The 15,661-nt window shown below is 32.5% G+C and overlaps 1 protein-coding gene across 1 annotated transcript; it reads left to right on the plus strand.

Annotated features, from left to right (window-relative positions):
- The first annotated feature begins 7,580 nt into the window (after nucleotides 1–7,580).
- Nucleotides 7,581–10,118, plus strand: LOC120117710 (plant intracellular Ras-group-related LRR protein 6-like). Its single transcript, XM_039137948.1, has 3 exons — nucleotides 7,581–7,922; nucleotides 9,057–9,226; nucleotides 9,340–10,118. Exons 1-3 carry the CDS (start codon nucleotides 7,737–7,739, stop codon nucleotides 10,022–10,024), a joined length of 1,041 nt encoding a protein of 346 aa, XP_038993879.1. The 5' UTR covers nucleotides 7,581–7,736; the 3' UTR covers nucleotides 10,025–10,118.
- The last annotated feature ends 5,543 nt before the right edge of the window (nucleotides 10,119–15,661 follow it).

Raw genomic sequence — 15,661 nt, forward strand, 5'->3', positions numbered from 1 at the left:
TACATTTAATAATCACAAATTACTATCATATGAAAGAACTTGTGAAAATCTTTATGAATATTTATATTAGACAAAATTTAAAGGGTTGTTTATTTTATACAAAGATTAAATTATTCAGATTTTTCTTTTCCCTTGAATTGCAAATATTGAATATATATTGTTGTTGAATGAAATGTTGTTGAATGAAATGTTATTGATTTATGTATTTAGTTATCTACTCTTTATCTTTTGTTAAATTAAGGTTGTACCTTGTTTTTTTCTTTCTTTTTCTCTATCATCCGATTTTTTTTTTTGCTTACACGGAACATTCGTTAGGGCGTTACTTCTAACAGCCTCTTGAGATATCAATGTGGTGATTATAGTTGACGGTTCATCAAATAAAACTTCACCAACAGGACATCTTCGAACTATACCTGAACCCCAATCTCCATGCATGTTTAAGCGCCTCATGTATTATCCAAAGCTCTGTCGAGAAAATGGAGCAATTTCCAAGGCTCCTAGCAAACCAAATATCCATCTTCCTTGCTCGCAATTTAGGATTCCCCTGCAGCAGCAGCAGCCAAGTCGTGACAACCAACGACATCATCCGTATCCATTTAGCGGCCTCCGATGTTGGATTCATAGTCAGTCATGTGGCGTCACGTGCAACTATGGTTTCCTTTATTAATCTCAAGCTTCGACTAATAATATCATTAAATTCGAAGTAATTCTTGTCAAAAATAAAAGGCAAAGCGTTCAGCTCTCCATCATCTGCGTACTTCTTCCTTATTTCTATTCGCTCTCTTTGTTTTTTTATTTTATTTTATCTGTAGATCTGGTTTAGATCTAGGATTTTTCTCCTGTTTTTCCTTTGTTATTTTTAGATTGTTTTGTTCATGTTTGATCTGTGGATTACTAGTCCGAATCTTTTTTTGAAATCATTCCAATGATACGTGTTCAATTAATTATTTTCTTGTACTTTATACTTCACTTTTTCTTGAGTTCTTCTTTTCATAGATCCAGGGAGGTCTTGTTTTCAGGCGGTGTTATGTCCCCTTGTTATTTTCCGATCGACGACATCATCCTCGCGATTCTGGTTATTGCCATCGAAATTCTCGAAGCACTGACTGCATATGTTCTTGCTTCTGCTTTCAATTTATACTCCCCCTTAGGTTTTTTAGGGTTTGCATATTCTTCTTGATTGCTTTAGGAAATTAATGTTCTTTTTCTTTTATTAACCTAGGGCTAGTTATTGTGTAATGCTTAATGCTCTAATTAGTAGTATCATTTTTTATTTGGGAAGATAAAAATCAATATTATTCTATTTTCCCCCTTTTAACACTAGGCTTTTAGCAATAATAGTAACAATAGTTTTATATAAATTAAAATCCTATTAAGTAACCAACTAGGTTTCTTAGTACCCCTCAATTCTCTAGCATTTTTTTGTGTGCGTCTTATGTCTTCTTTGGATTCCTTTTTCATAGATCCTCATAGCTTTGGCTATAGATTATTACTTGAGGTCATGTCCTTCTTTTAGATCTCATAGGGCGTATAGGGGGCGGGCTCGACAGAGTGGTGTCAAGGAGACTAGACTTAGAGTTTGTACGTTGAATGTAGGCACATTAAATGTTAGGCTGTTGGAGCTGACTGACGTACTAAGTAGTAGAAAATGGATTTTGTATGTATTCAAGAGACTAGGTGGAAAGGGGCTCGCGCCAGAGAGTGTAACGGGTACAAGTTGTGGTATTCAGGCATAGATAATGTTAGAAATGGGATGGGTATCTTGGTATCCTCTAGCCTCAAGGAAAATGTAGTTGAATTTGTAGATACCGTGATAGGATCATGATGATTAAGGTTATTATAGAAGCGTAAGTGGTGAATGTCATTTCAATGTACGCCCCACACGTTGGCCTAGGGGAGGGGGAAAAACGTTGTTTATGGGATTCGTTAGATGATGTACTTAGGAGAATTCCAGAGGACCAAAGAGTTTTCATAGGGGGAGACTTCAATGGCCATATAGGTAGTGAAATCGACGGATATAATGATGTTCATGGGGGTTTCTGTTTTGGTAGTAGGAACGAGGAGGGGCATGCGTTGCTTGAAATTGCTACTGCACATGATATGGTGGTCACTAACTCCTTTTTTAACAAGATATATGAACTTGATTACGTTCCATAGCGGGGGACATTGTACCAAAATCGATTATATCCTGGTTCGAAATCGGGATCGATAGGCTTGCATTGACTGTAAGGTGTTCCCTGAAGAGACATGTGCATCACAACACAGATTATTGGTTTTGGTGTTCCGCGTACGCCACGGGCGGAGCACTCATAGGAGGGCTAAACTAGGTAAACCTAGGATCCTTTAGAAGAACTTACATGGAGCAACAACCAATGACTTTAGGAGTAAGGTTTTGTCTCATACAGGTTTTGGAACTACAAACTCAAATAATGCAGATATGTTATGGAAAAATATGACAAATTCCATCAGAGAGGTGGGCAAAAACACCCTTGGGTTATCGACAGGGAAGGTCAAGGAACATAAAGAATTGTGGTGGTGGAACGACGAAGTCCAAACTAAGGTGAAGACAAAGCAAACTTACTTCAAGGAGTTGCTACAATGCAATGATGACAAAGAAAGATCGATATCTAAACAAAGATACAAGAGGCAAAGCGGGAAGCCTAGAAAACAATGGCTAAAGCAAAGGATAAGGTATACGAGGAAATGTACAAGAGATTAGACACCAAGGAAAGACAAAACGGCATCTTGAGGCTTGCAAAATCCATGGAGAATAGGAAAAATGATCTAGATAGCATTAGGTTTATTAAGGACAACAATAGTGTTCTTCTAATGAAAGATCGTGATATTAAGAGGGTTTGGGGTAGTTACTTCTTTGGCTTATTTAATAATGGTGCCTCTCCCTATAGAGATAGTAACTTTGATGGGTCAACCGACCATCATACTATGGCCAATGACTGCCCTACAAGTAGGATTGGGATTGAGGAAGTCAAAATGGCCCTTAGAAAGATGAGAATGGACAAAGCTGTAGGTACAGATCAAATTCTTATCACTGTGTGGTTGACCCTAGGAGAAGAGGGAGTTAAGTGGTTGACCAACATCTTTAATATTATTTTAGAGACTGCCATGCCAGAGGAGTGGAGAGAGTCTACGGTGATATCAATCTATAAGAATAAAGGAGTTCCCCAACGTTGTGGTAACTACAGAGGTATTAAACTACTCAATCATACCATGAAGGTATGGGAAAGGGTGATGGAGGCTAGGTTGAGACATGTTACTAGGGTTTCGGAAAACCATTTTGGCTTTATGTCAGGCAGGTCTACTACGGAGGCGATTCATCCACTTCGACGGCTTATGGAGAATTATAGGGGGGAAATAGAGATTTTCACATGGCGTTCATTGACCTTGAAATATGTATGATAGCGTTCCCCGTGATACGATCTGGAAGACCTTAGAAACGAGATGGATCCCAACTGCTTATATACGGGCAATTCGTGATATGTATTGTATATTTACTATATACGTCAAGACTACAGTTGGTGACACCGAGGCATTCCCAATGGAAATCGGACTCCACCAGGGATCGACTCTTAGCCCTTACATCTTCGCCTTGATTATGGACGACATCTATTGTGCGATACCAGACGGTGTTCCATGGTGTATGCTTTTCGCTGACGACATTGTCCTAGTTGCTGAAACAAAAAATGAGTTGAATAATATATTGGCTACCTGGAAGACAGCTTTGGAAGAAAAAAGGTCTAAGGATCAATATTAAAAAGATAGAGTATTTATGTTCAAACTTCAGTGGGAACCAAAACGATGAAGATGTAGAAGTATGCATCGAAGGACACGTTCTCCCCTCAAAGGATTATTTTAAGTACCTAGGGTCTATGATACATAAAGATGGGGGTGTAGATGATAACGTTACACACCGTATAAAGGCGGGATGGCTAAAGTGGAGGGTTGCAACTGGAGTTTTGTATGACAAGAAGGTGCCTCTAAAGCTTAAGGGAAAATTTATAGAATGGAAATAAGACTAGTGTTGTTGTATGAATCAGAATGTTGGGCAATCAAGAAGGATCACGTAAGGCGGATGGAGGCCGCAAAAATGAGAATGCTTCGATAGGCATGTGGTAGGACTCTTTGGGACATGACACCGAACTCTGCAATTAGGATGTCCTTGGGGGTGGTGCTTGTATCCGAAAAGTTGAGGGAAGGAAGACTACGGTGGTTTGGTCATGTCCTTAGGCGATAATCGTCGGATGCGGTCAGGAGGGTAGAGTCGATTACAGCCGACGGTGCCAGAAGGAGAGGACGACCAAGGAGGAAATGGGTAGACTGCTTGAGATCTGATTTGAAAGATTTAGCCCTTACCGAGGACATGACCTCTGACAGGAAAGTACAGAGACTTAAGACCATGGTAGCCGAGTAGTGTGGGTCACAACCATAGGGTGTAGCATCTCTGTATTCTTTTTAATACCTTTGTAGTAATTTCCATGACTTCTACTTTTTATACGTGTCTGTCATTGGAATTTATGAAGGCTTAGAACTAGGATAGCGGAGTAGTGTTGCCTTAGTTTAGGTTTTAACCCATTTGACTTTATTCCTTCTCGTAGCTTGCTATTGCTGACTACTGTGTATCATTCTCTTCATGTTTCCTCTTTTTAAATTTAGCCCGGACTTACGTTTCTGTCTATATGCAGAGATTTTTACGCATGGATTTATTTGTAGGGATTACTTCCTATTACAGACGGGCATATGAAGACTGTTCAACTATGTATTTATTTATTTATTTATACATGCATTGTATTTTATCTTTATTTTTAATTTTTTGACTGTCGGAGGTCTTCCACGGAAGCTGCCCACAACCTGACGTTGGGGGCAGTCTACTACCCTACCTCCCCCTTACCCCATTGCATATGAGAATAGGGTTTTGTTGTTGTTGTTGTTGTCTTGTCAAAAATAAGGAGATTACGCTGCTTCCACAAATTCTAGTAAATAATGAGAAACAAAATCATCCAAATTTGTAGCCTAGGGACAGACGCATAAATTTATGTTAAGGGTTCGAATATAAAAAATTATATTAAAATTTTAGCGGGTGCGAGATTATAAAATATTAGGGGTACGAAATCAAATAATTCATATAAAATACAAAGGAAATACTTAATATATAAGGAAATTTAAAATTTTAGGGTGCCACCGCACCCCATGGTCCATCCATGCTCCACCACATGGTTACCTTGCTTCTGCAGGTTACGATTTTCGTTTAGCTTACTAACAACTGAATTAACGAGCAAAACAGACCATGTTTCTTTTCTTATTCCGCAGATTTAACTTTTTGTACTATTAACCTCAAACTTCGTGTTTGGCTTAAGTTCAACAAAGCATACACGAACCGTTCTTACATGAACCTAAGAATATATAATATTTTCATCTTTCCCTCTATAAAATCTTTTAATTCATCTTTGAATTCAGTGTAACTATCACACTGAAAATCTAGTATCTGATTTGACTTAAAACTGTATTGCTACTTGAAGGCAGAAATTGAGATTCATTACGAGTGTGTGGGTGGATGGATGTGTTGTCCCGGCAGTGCTTTAATGCCAGGAACGGACTCAAGAATTTGTGTCATGAGTGCGAATATAAAAAATTATATTAAAAAATTAGGGTAGCTGTAGCTTCTTATCCACTGAACTGTAATTAATTTTCTTTCATGCATTTACTTACCAGGTTTAATGCTACTGACTTCTTGGAGAGACTAATAGGTAAGAGGCTGATGTTGGTTGGGGACTCCATGAACCGCAATCAGTTTGAATCACTCTTATGCCTCCTACGTGAAGCAAAATGTATGAGGTCCATGGCTACAAAATAACTAAAAAAAGAGGGATTTCATTTTTTTTTTACTACTTAAGCTCAATACCAGAGAGATTTCATACATTCATCTAGGAGCTGCAACTTTACTTTTAGATCACTCACAATTTTGTCTTGTAATATTCTTGCCTCTTTCATTAGGTTTTCTCATATTTTGATACTTGGATAAGGACATTTCCAAGCAGCCTTTTCAACAAACCTTTTGAACCTAGAATGAAAATTCATATACTGCTTGCTTACCATATGGTCAATAGGGTTTGCCATTAAAGGATTCCAAGTATTTTACATGAACTATGCACACTACATACAGACACCGATTGCTGCAGATATATGGGATTGCACTGGCTAATTAGTTTCTGTTATTTTGAAAATGAAGATAGTGGATCGGAAGAACTGATTCCGGAAATGAAGGTCCCTGTGATACTGTTGAACGTAACAGGGTTGCCCAAATCTCGCAACCGATGTGGGTTACTGATGCCTGGAATGAGCTTACCTATTCCACTCTGGTTTCCAAGAAACTATTTTGCTGAGGTTAAATTTTGAAATTAGTTTTTTTAATAGTCTAGGTGATTACAACGTAATATTTATTTCGAATATTTTTAATTAATTGATAATATGTACAAATTTTACATACGTAATTATTCGAATTTAAGTATTTTAGGCATAACAACAATTCATTTTACCCCAATTCTTTATATTAGAATTTTGAATAACCAAAAGCACAGGATAATTCATTGCTGTATTCTATCTTTTTATTTAATTAATAACAATACAAATATTTCAGGTTAATTACTTTCATTGGTTTTTTTAAATAATCCATGTAATTTAACTTAAAATTTAGTTAATTCAAATAATCATTTTTTAAAAATAATATTAAAAATTGAATTTATATCTTAATATTTATTTTTATACAATTGTGATTAAAGAAAACAAGTTGTTTGAAAAACTTTTCCTTATGATGAATGGAATTAGGGGCTTATGTCAGCAATTTAGATTCTTGTAAATTTAAATATTAAATAAATTAAATCTTACAATTTAAAAAAAGATTAGCGATAAGATAAGAAGGAGAGAGTTGAAGAACTTGAGTGATAAGCTTACGAATGTGCTTGATAAAAGAAACCCCACTAGCGTAAATGGGTTGGTAGGTAATTCCATACTATTGCATAAATAAATAAGAAGGTAAAGTATAAAAAAAAACATTGAATTATATAAAATTAAATTTTGATTGGTAATTTATATATTATAAAATAAAGATTAAAGTTTATAAATAATTATATAATGATCATTAAAATTAATTAAACTGAAACAAACATTTTTTAAACTTACATTATTAAAAATAAGATTTAAACTTGTTAAAACTTATTATCATTGTAATATTATAAGAACCTATTTTATAATCATTTAAAAATTTTAACAACCATTTATTATATTTAATTAAAAAATCAATGTCTAAAAAATATTTATACATAAGTCATTGATCTCTCATGTTACATGTATATTATCCAACAAGAAAAGGTGCTGAGAATAATAAAAAGAAATGGGCAATTGGATTTAGTCTAAAGGGTGAATGATGAAGGAGCAGCGAGGGCGACATTAGAGGACAGCCGAGGAGAAACAAAAGGGAAGGGTTGACTTTGATCTCGTGGCCCACACCATAATATCATAATAACCCCTCTTGTTTTTTTTTCAATCGTCTCTTGCCCTAACGCTCAAGTGTTTTGCTCCTCTCCTCCGTACGCCCTTCTATAACCAAAGCACAACCATCTCATTTCATCAAATCAAATTCCCTTTTTACTTTGTTTTTTGGGGTGTTTTTTCCCCTCTTCCTTACAGCGCCGTGTCGCGTTTAATAACAATAAAATTAGAAAATGATGACAGAACAGCAGCAGTTGATGAGAATGGGAGATGGGAGCAGAAGTGGGAAAAGATTCATGGAAGAAGAAGAGAGGCTTGATATTGTAGACTTGAGTGGCTTGTCAATGGATTCTCTTCCAAAATCTTCTCTCAATTTGACTACCATTTGCAAATTAAACCTCTCCAACAATAATCTTCAGGTATCTCATCTTCTCTATATATCCTTGATAAATTTTCTCTCAATAATAATATTATTCAGTTATTATCCTCATGACATATGATTTATGTTTCCTGAGCAAGAGAAGTCTCGAACAAGACTTGTTTTGCAAACTGTAGGCCTAACTGTTATGAGGATAGAGATTCGAGTCCTAAATGAAAGGGATGAATGAACAATTTTATCTTCATATAATAAATGAACGAATGCAGATAAAGATGTATTCGGTTCGTTTATATTCACGAACAAATTTGTTTATCGACTTGTTTACTCGATTATCTTTTTCCTTTTATTTTTCTATATTTTAAATATTGGTGAAAATATGGATTAAATTGAACGTAAGGTGAACTTAAAGTTCAAACTGTGAAAAGTAAGGAACTTAAGGATTAGTAACATAATTCACCATTTTTATTTAGCGTGCAAATAAAGGGATAAAAAATAAAGTTGGTTGTCGAATGTTCAACGAACATGTTTACGAATATTAAATGAACGAACATTAATACATTCAAAAGTAAATAGACAAACACAAACACGATACTAAACACGAATAGAAAATAAACACTTTCAAAAATAAATAAATGAATACAAATATAATTTTATGAAACTTAATTTATTTAGATGATTCTTTTATTTTATCAACCATTCATAACTCAGAGAACGAATGACGCATCATATCAATAAAGTATGAAAAAATGGGCGGAGATAAGTGGTATACTAATATCTTTTGCAACTTTTATAAGAATTTGCACCGATCATATATTAAAAGTCAACAATAATACGAAGTGATAAGATCGGCGTTGTATTGGATTTGAAGTATCATTCATACTTGCACCCGAACTATTCCCTCACAACAATTTATTTTTAGTTCAATTTGGCTAATCTATAGCGAGTTATGTATTATAAAATTAAAGTTATATAATATGTTTATTATTTAAAAATTAAAATTATTAACAAACAGAACAAGGGGAAAAAACACAAACTTAACGTAAGGGTTTGACTTTTGCCTTGCACGAAATGCTGGGATCTCGGTAGGGATGGAAAAAAAGATAAATTTCATCCCATTTATTATAAATATTAAATATAAATAATTGGTGAATTAAATTTGATATGTAATTTACAGAACATACCGGAGTCACTGACGGCGAGATTACTTAACTTGGTGGCGTTTGATGTACACTCCAATCAGCTTAAGTGTCTCCCCAATTCTATTGGTTGTCTCTCTAAGCTCAAGACTCTCAATGTTTCCGGCAATCTTCTCCGATCTCTACCTAAAACCATTAAAAATTGCAGGTTTCATTTGTAATTTCTTCTATTCCTACCTACAATACTATATATATATATATCCTTAATATGTAAATATTGTTAAGCTGCAAAAGTTGAAGAAAACGCTTTGCATTTGGCAGGTCATTGGAGGAATTGAATGCGAACTTCAACATTCTCACAAAGCTCCCAGAATCAATGGGGTTCGATCTAATACACATGAAGAAACTCTCCGTGAACTCAAACAAGTTGGTTTGTCTCCCTCAATCCATCACCCACCTCACCAACCTACGTGTCCTCGATGCACGCCTCAACTGCCTCCGAACTATCCCAGAGGACATGGAGAACTTAATCAACCTCCAGGTCCTCAACGTCAGCCAAAACTTCCAATACCTTCAGAACCTCCCCTACTCCATCGGCCTCCTCGTTTCCCTCGTGGAACTCGACGTCAGTTACAATAAAATCGCAACTTTACCCGATTCCATCGGATGCATGAAGAGGCTCCAGAAGTTGAGCGTGGAAGGGAACCCCTTGATGTCGCCGCCGGCGGAGGTTTTCGAGCAAGGGTTGCATGCGGTGAAGGAGTATCTGGGTGAGAAAATGAATGCGGGTCATAGGAGCCCGCAGAAGAAGAAATCGTGGGTGGGGAAGTTGGTGAAATGCGGTACGTTCAATGGGTCGTCGGAGCGTGAGGGGAGAGAAGGTGAGGGGAGAGAAGGGTTTATCATTTCGGAATATAGATCGATCGACGGTCTTGCTTCGCCTCGGTACATGGGGATGTTCTCTCCCCGCCGGCTATTCTCGTCCGGTAGGTACTTTTCCAGATGAAGGATACTCGAACAGAACTCCGGATACGTTTTGGATGGACGCTGAAATCCACTTCGGTGAGTGTGTGGATTGTGCATTTAAATGGGATTTTGGGATTGCAATTGCGTATATAGTTGATGTTGCTACAATTAGTGTGGTCTTAAATTTTATTTATACTAAAACTCTATGGTTATATTTTCTTTATATGATTTATATTTGAAGTTTGAAATAATCTCTTATAATAGAACCATTTCTCTCTCTACATATATATAAAATAGAACCATTTCTAATGTTTAAAATTATGGTGTTTAAAAATTATCCATTAAAAAAAAAGAATTTTGTTAATATATTTTATTATACCAACTATAAGTTGATTTAACGTCACCATATACTATATCTTTTAAATGGGAAAATAAATTTAATTTTTAATGTTACATATAAAATAAATTAAATTAGAATAATCGTTATATAATATCTAATCTAAATTGAAAAAAATGTCTTATTTATATTAGAAAAATGGAAGTGCTTAATATTTTATCATATTCTCGTTTTGGGTAGACTATTATTTTTTTTAATAGATATGTTATATGTGATCTTAATTCATATTCTTTGTTAATTCCTTTTGTTTTTCTAGAGGGAAAATGAAAGTGAAAAATTCAAAATTTTATAATATTTTAAAGAAATTAAAAAAAATCTATAGTCTCAAATATTTTAATTCTTAAATAAGATGATAAGTAAATGACAAAATAAATAATTTATCTTAAACTTTAATTATTATAAAAGAAAATAATGGGCCACATAACAAGCCCCTTGGATTCAGTTAGTCCTCTTGCTATATGTTATAAGTAAGAGAGTCCAAAACTCAAATATATTATTTTAAAAAAGTATTTATTAATTTGAATATATTAAAAACTCAAATATATATGTTTATTCTCATTTGTATTAATATTTTTTATATTTTTGTAATAATATTTAAAATAAATATTGAATTTATTTCAAAGACTTTTAATAACATTATTAAACATTTACCTATTAAATCAAACAATCAAATTTATTTTATATTTTTTTAAAAACAATATTGCTGAATGATTCCCCTTTGAAACATGTAGAGACAATAGCTATGGCCACGGTTATGGAAGAAGGGGGCATCAACATCGTAACATAACGTCACATCACATCAGGACACCATCAATTTTTGGGGCACATAGGAAGCCCATTTCTACCTTCCACAGCAACCAAAGCCACAAGAATAATTTAAAATGGATCCGACTCCAATTGCAGCCATATTTCTTCAGAAATATAATTTTCATTTTGTTTTTATTATTAATAATTTCCCCAATACTGAGTAACAAAGAGCCATTGCATTATTTTCTTAATAATGAATGATTATATTGAATTATTTATTTTTTGTTTACAAAACATGTCAGATATTGTTCCCGAGAACAATTTTTTTATTTGTATTTCAATCAGCAATTGTTTCAATTTTCAAAAACATTGTTTGAAAAGCTATTAAATAATTAAATTTGAGGAGTTATTTACTGTTATATATTTATAATGCATTTGATAATTAGCGTAATTGATAATTTTTATTATATTAAATGTAATTTAAATACTTCAATTATACTATTCGTTTCTATGAGAAAATGTGAGGATTAGAACAATTATTTGTGTAATTAGTCATTTTTAGAGTTTATAATTGAAAATTATTTTAATTTAATTAGAAAAAATTATGCTACGACCTATTTGAAGAATAAATTAATTAAGAAACAAGAGAGATTTTGTAATGGATGTGAAGATTCTCGAACCTTTTTCGACTGGGGTGTGAGACAGAACCTCGGAGTATGAACCTTATAGCACATCTATTTTATACAAAGTTATATATATATTTTTAGTTTTTGAGTGAAAGTATAAATTAATATTAAATAATACTCTTAATATTAATTTTTTATTATTAAATAATTGATTTTATAAATAGTTAATAAATATTAGAATTAAAAAGAAACATTAGATTTCATGTTATAGTTATAGATTCTTATAATTTTGGTTAACTTTTTCTCAACCATCTATAGTTTTTCTCTTACATAGCTCACGTAAATATATACGCCTTATATATTATGTGATCATTTATGTTTATTTTTATCGTCTTATGTAGTGTAAGAGTTATGATAATTTTTAAACGCCTTTTACATAGTGACACATCACCATCTGATTTAAGATTAAATTTATTGAATTAATTAAAAGTTATGGTCAAATGAATAGAATGTTTAGTAATGAGGACTAAATGTGTAATTATATAAAATTTATTAACTGACACGCCATCTCTTTCTTTAATATTTAACGGCCGGTGGCTTGATTGATAAGATTTAAATAGTTAGGTGACCCGATTGACAAAATTAAAAAATAAGTGATTAAATTAAAAGGAGTAAATAGCTAGATGGCAATGGTATAGATTACCCTAAAAACTAAAGTTTTATAAATATTGTATTTTAATTAAATTATATTTAAATTTCTAACAACTTATAATTATATGTTTAGTATTTTATAATTTAATATTTTATAAATTAATTTAATGGTACTAATCGTTAATGGTGCTCATCGTTAACGCTCGACGAAGGTCGTAGAATTTTTCTTATATTTAATATACTAACGGTATAGTTTTGAAATTTTACAAACGAATAAATAAATGGTAATATGTCTTCTTTATTTGTTTTACATCAACTACGATCGGCGGTAGTTTTTTTATGTGTATCATATAATTAATTATTAATAGATGAAATAAAAAATGTAGTTGTCTATTAGACGTCTGAATGTAAATTTAAAAGTAGGGATTCGTTGGATGAAATAAAAAAATGCATTTAAATAAAATTAGGGGGGGAGAAGGAAGCACCGACAGGAGTTTAATGGCAGCACATGAAATAAAGGAAAAAAAACAAAAGTACAAAACAATTAGTCCGCATACATTAATATTATTATGCTGATCAATATTACATTATCATAAACAGAGATACTGTATTAAGATTATGTTATGGTAACATTATTGATGCTTTGTTTCCGACAATGGTCTGTTCCCTGTTGTTGAAATTAATTGATTAATGTTAATCAAACTAATGGGGTTTAAGTAGTTAAAAGCGACGGAAGTGATGGCAGAAGCTGAAGAAAGAGAAATAAGGGGAAGCCAGATCTACGGATGTATAATATAATATTACGAGATTTAGATAATATATTAATTATTGTGGCTAAATGTGAAAGCAGCAGTTAGATTCTTTGTAGTGGTCTGGATTGGTGGCGGTGGTGAGCTCAAAAGCACCATGTGAATGCAGTTGCGAGTAGTGGGGCCAAATCCAATGTTGTCCCATGTGGTATTTCTTTTATAATCTTCTGCATCTATTAATAGAGTAAATAACTTTAGTAAATTTTAATCAAATTTTTTTAGATTTACGAAAATAACCAACAAATTCGCAATACGAACTCTAATTTCGCAACACAGCTTCCAAATTCGTAACGCTAATTACCGATATAGGTAAACACAACTATCGCAACGCGAATTTCGCAAATTTGCAATTTAATTATTGATATAGGTAAACACGGTAGAAAAAATCCGGTCAAAAATCCGAATTCGCCAATTTGAAAACTGAGTTGCGAATTCAGAAAATTCGTGATGCGAAATGTCAAGTCTCGCCTCTTAAAGAAAAAATAATTTCGACAGTTCGTTTGTCTGGTTAAAGTTAAACGAACGAACGAACGAACATGAACATACGCTCGTTCGTGTTTGTTCAATTCATTTACAAGCGTAGGTTTAGCTGAGTGATTCATACGTGGACTTAGCAATTGTGATGTCCTAGGTTGAAAACCATTCCAATGCATTTTATGTCCTTTAATTTTTTCTATAAGAGGCAAGATTTGACATTCGCAACACGAATTTGCAAAATTCGTAACTCAGTTTTCAAATTGTTGAATTCGGATTTTTTTACCGAATTTTTTTACCGAATTTTTTCTACCTTTCTATCGTGTTTACCTATATCGGTAATTAAGTTACGAAATTGACGAATTCGATTTGCGAAATTCTCGTTGCGAAAATAAAATTCGCGTTGCGATAGTGTGTTTACCTATGTCGGTAATTAGCATTGCGAAAACGAAATTCGCTTTGCGATAGTTGTGTTTACCTATATCGGTAATTAGCTTTGCGAAAATTTTCATGTTCGCGTTGCGACTTTGGAAACTGTGTTGCGAAATAGGAGTTCGCGTTGCGATTTTTTTGGTTAATTTTACAAATCCAAAAAAAATTAATTAAAATTATATATTATAAATATTTTCGGTCACTGAAGTTATTCTCTCTTATATATATCTTTTTCACTTTTCTTAACAATTTATGTGCGGTGTGTTGTGCTAGTCAAGAATAATGAAAGATAATGAAAAATAAAAAATAATATTAAAAAAATAATATTTATATGAAAATTTCTAAAAGAAAAAGATACAGACACATAATTTATTATAATGTCAAAATAAAATATAGATCACAAATTCTAAATTGCATTTGTATGGTGGCTTCTCTTTTCTCTTCCATTAATTCACACCACACTAAAGTCTTTTTTTCTTTCTCTAAATATTATTTATATATAATTACTCGATAAGTTAATAATAATTTTATAAACAAAAATAAAAAATCATCTTATATTCTTTATTGATAATTAAAAAGTAAATAAGATGCAAAATAAATTTCTAACTCTGCTTAATTATGAAATTAAAAAACTACAAGTACACCCAAGAGTATTTATATTAATTGTACCATACTTGTAAGATATTCATTATTATTTGAGGAGTTTTTTTTTGTTATCCACACGGTATACTAATTCAACGTTACAAATATTATTTATTTAATTAAAATATTAATTAATAAAACATGAAGTGAAATGAATTTGTTTTTTTATATTTTTAAATATATATTATCGTATAATCCTTCAAAATTATCTACAAAATTACTTGTGAAGATTTTTTTTACCGCAATCTGTGAAATAATCACCTTAATTATTCCTTTTTATTTTTAAAGAGTATAAGCTACTTAAAAGAATGAGTAGGCACAATCCAACTTACCTCAGTGATTAAATGAATCGTTATTATTTCTAAAAACCATAAATTTAAACACCAACAAATACAAAAATATTTAACGCATCCTTATTTACCACTAACATGCACACATTTTTATTTAAGTGATAAAATGTTATAACTAAAGTAAAAATATGGGTAAAATACATAAATAGTCCCCAACTATAAGATATTATTTTGTTAAGCATTTTAATTATTAAAAGCTACAAAATGGTCATTGACTATAAAACATTGCTTCCTCCAATAATTATAAATTACAAAATGGTCATTTGACTATTAATATATTTCAAACTTATCATTTTATGTTAAAAATCTGGTGGTCGCCTGAGATAGACGTTAATATGTTAACTAAGATATGATAAAATTTAATCACATAATCATTTTAATTATATTTTGTCGATCGAATATTCATTTATATTATGTTATCGAGTCAATACTTGAAACATCATGTTAGCGAACCAGTGCTTGAAAGCAATGACACTGTCAGTAGACATCATTAAAATATGATTTAATAATATCTCAGTCAGCAGATTAACGTACAGCTTAGACAAATGC

This window comes from Hibiscus syriacus, unplaced genomic scaffold, assembly GCF_006381635.1.
Source record: "Hibiscus syriacus cultivar Baekdansim isolate YM2019G1 unplaced genomic scaffold, ASM638163v2 tig00110321_pilon, whole genome shotgun sequence".
NCBI classification, from domain to species: domain Eukaryota; kingdom Viridiplantae; phylum Streptophyta; class Magnoliopsida; order Malvales; family Malvaceae; genus Hibiscus; species Hibiscus syriacus.

What these genes read in the sequence shown, in the direction of transcription:
- LOC120117710 (XM_039137948.1), top strand. Translation starts at nt 7,737, where the DNA reads ATGATGACAGAACAGCAGCAGTTGATGAGAATGGGAGATGGGAGCAGA. An exon ending in TCTCCAACAATAATCTTCAG is followed by an intron (nt 7,923 to 9,056) that starts GTATCTCATCTT and finishes TGTAATTTACAG; the next exon opens with AACATACCGGAGTCACTGAC. An exon ending in AAAACCATTAAAAATTGCAG is followed by an intron (nt 9,227 to 9,339) that starts GTTTCATTTGTA and finishes TGCATTTGGCAG; the next exon opens with GTCATTGGAGGAATTGAATG.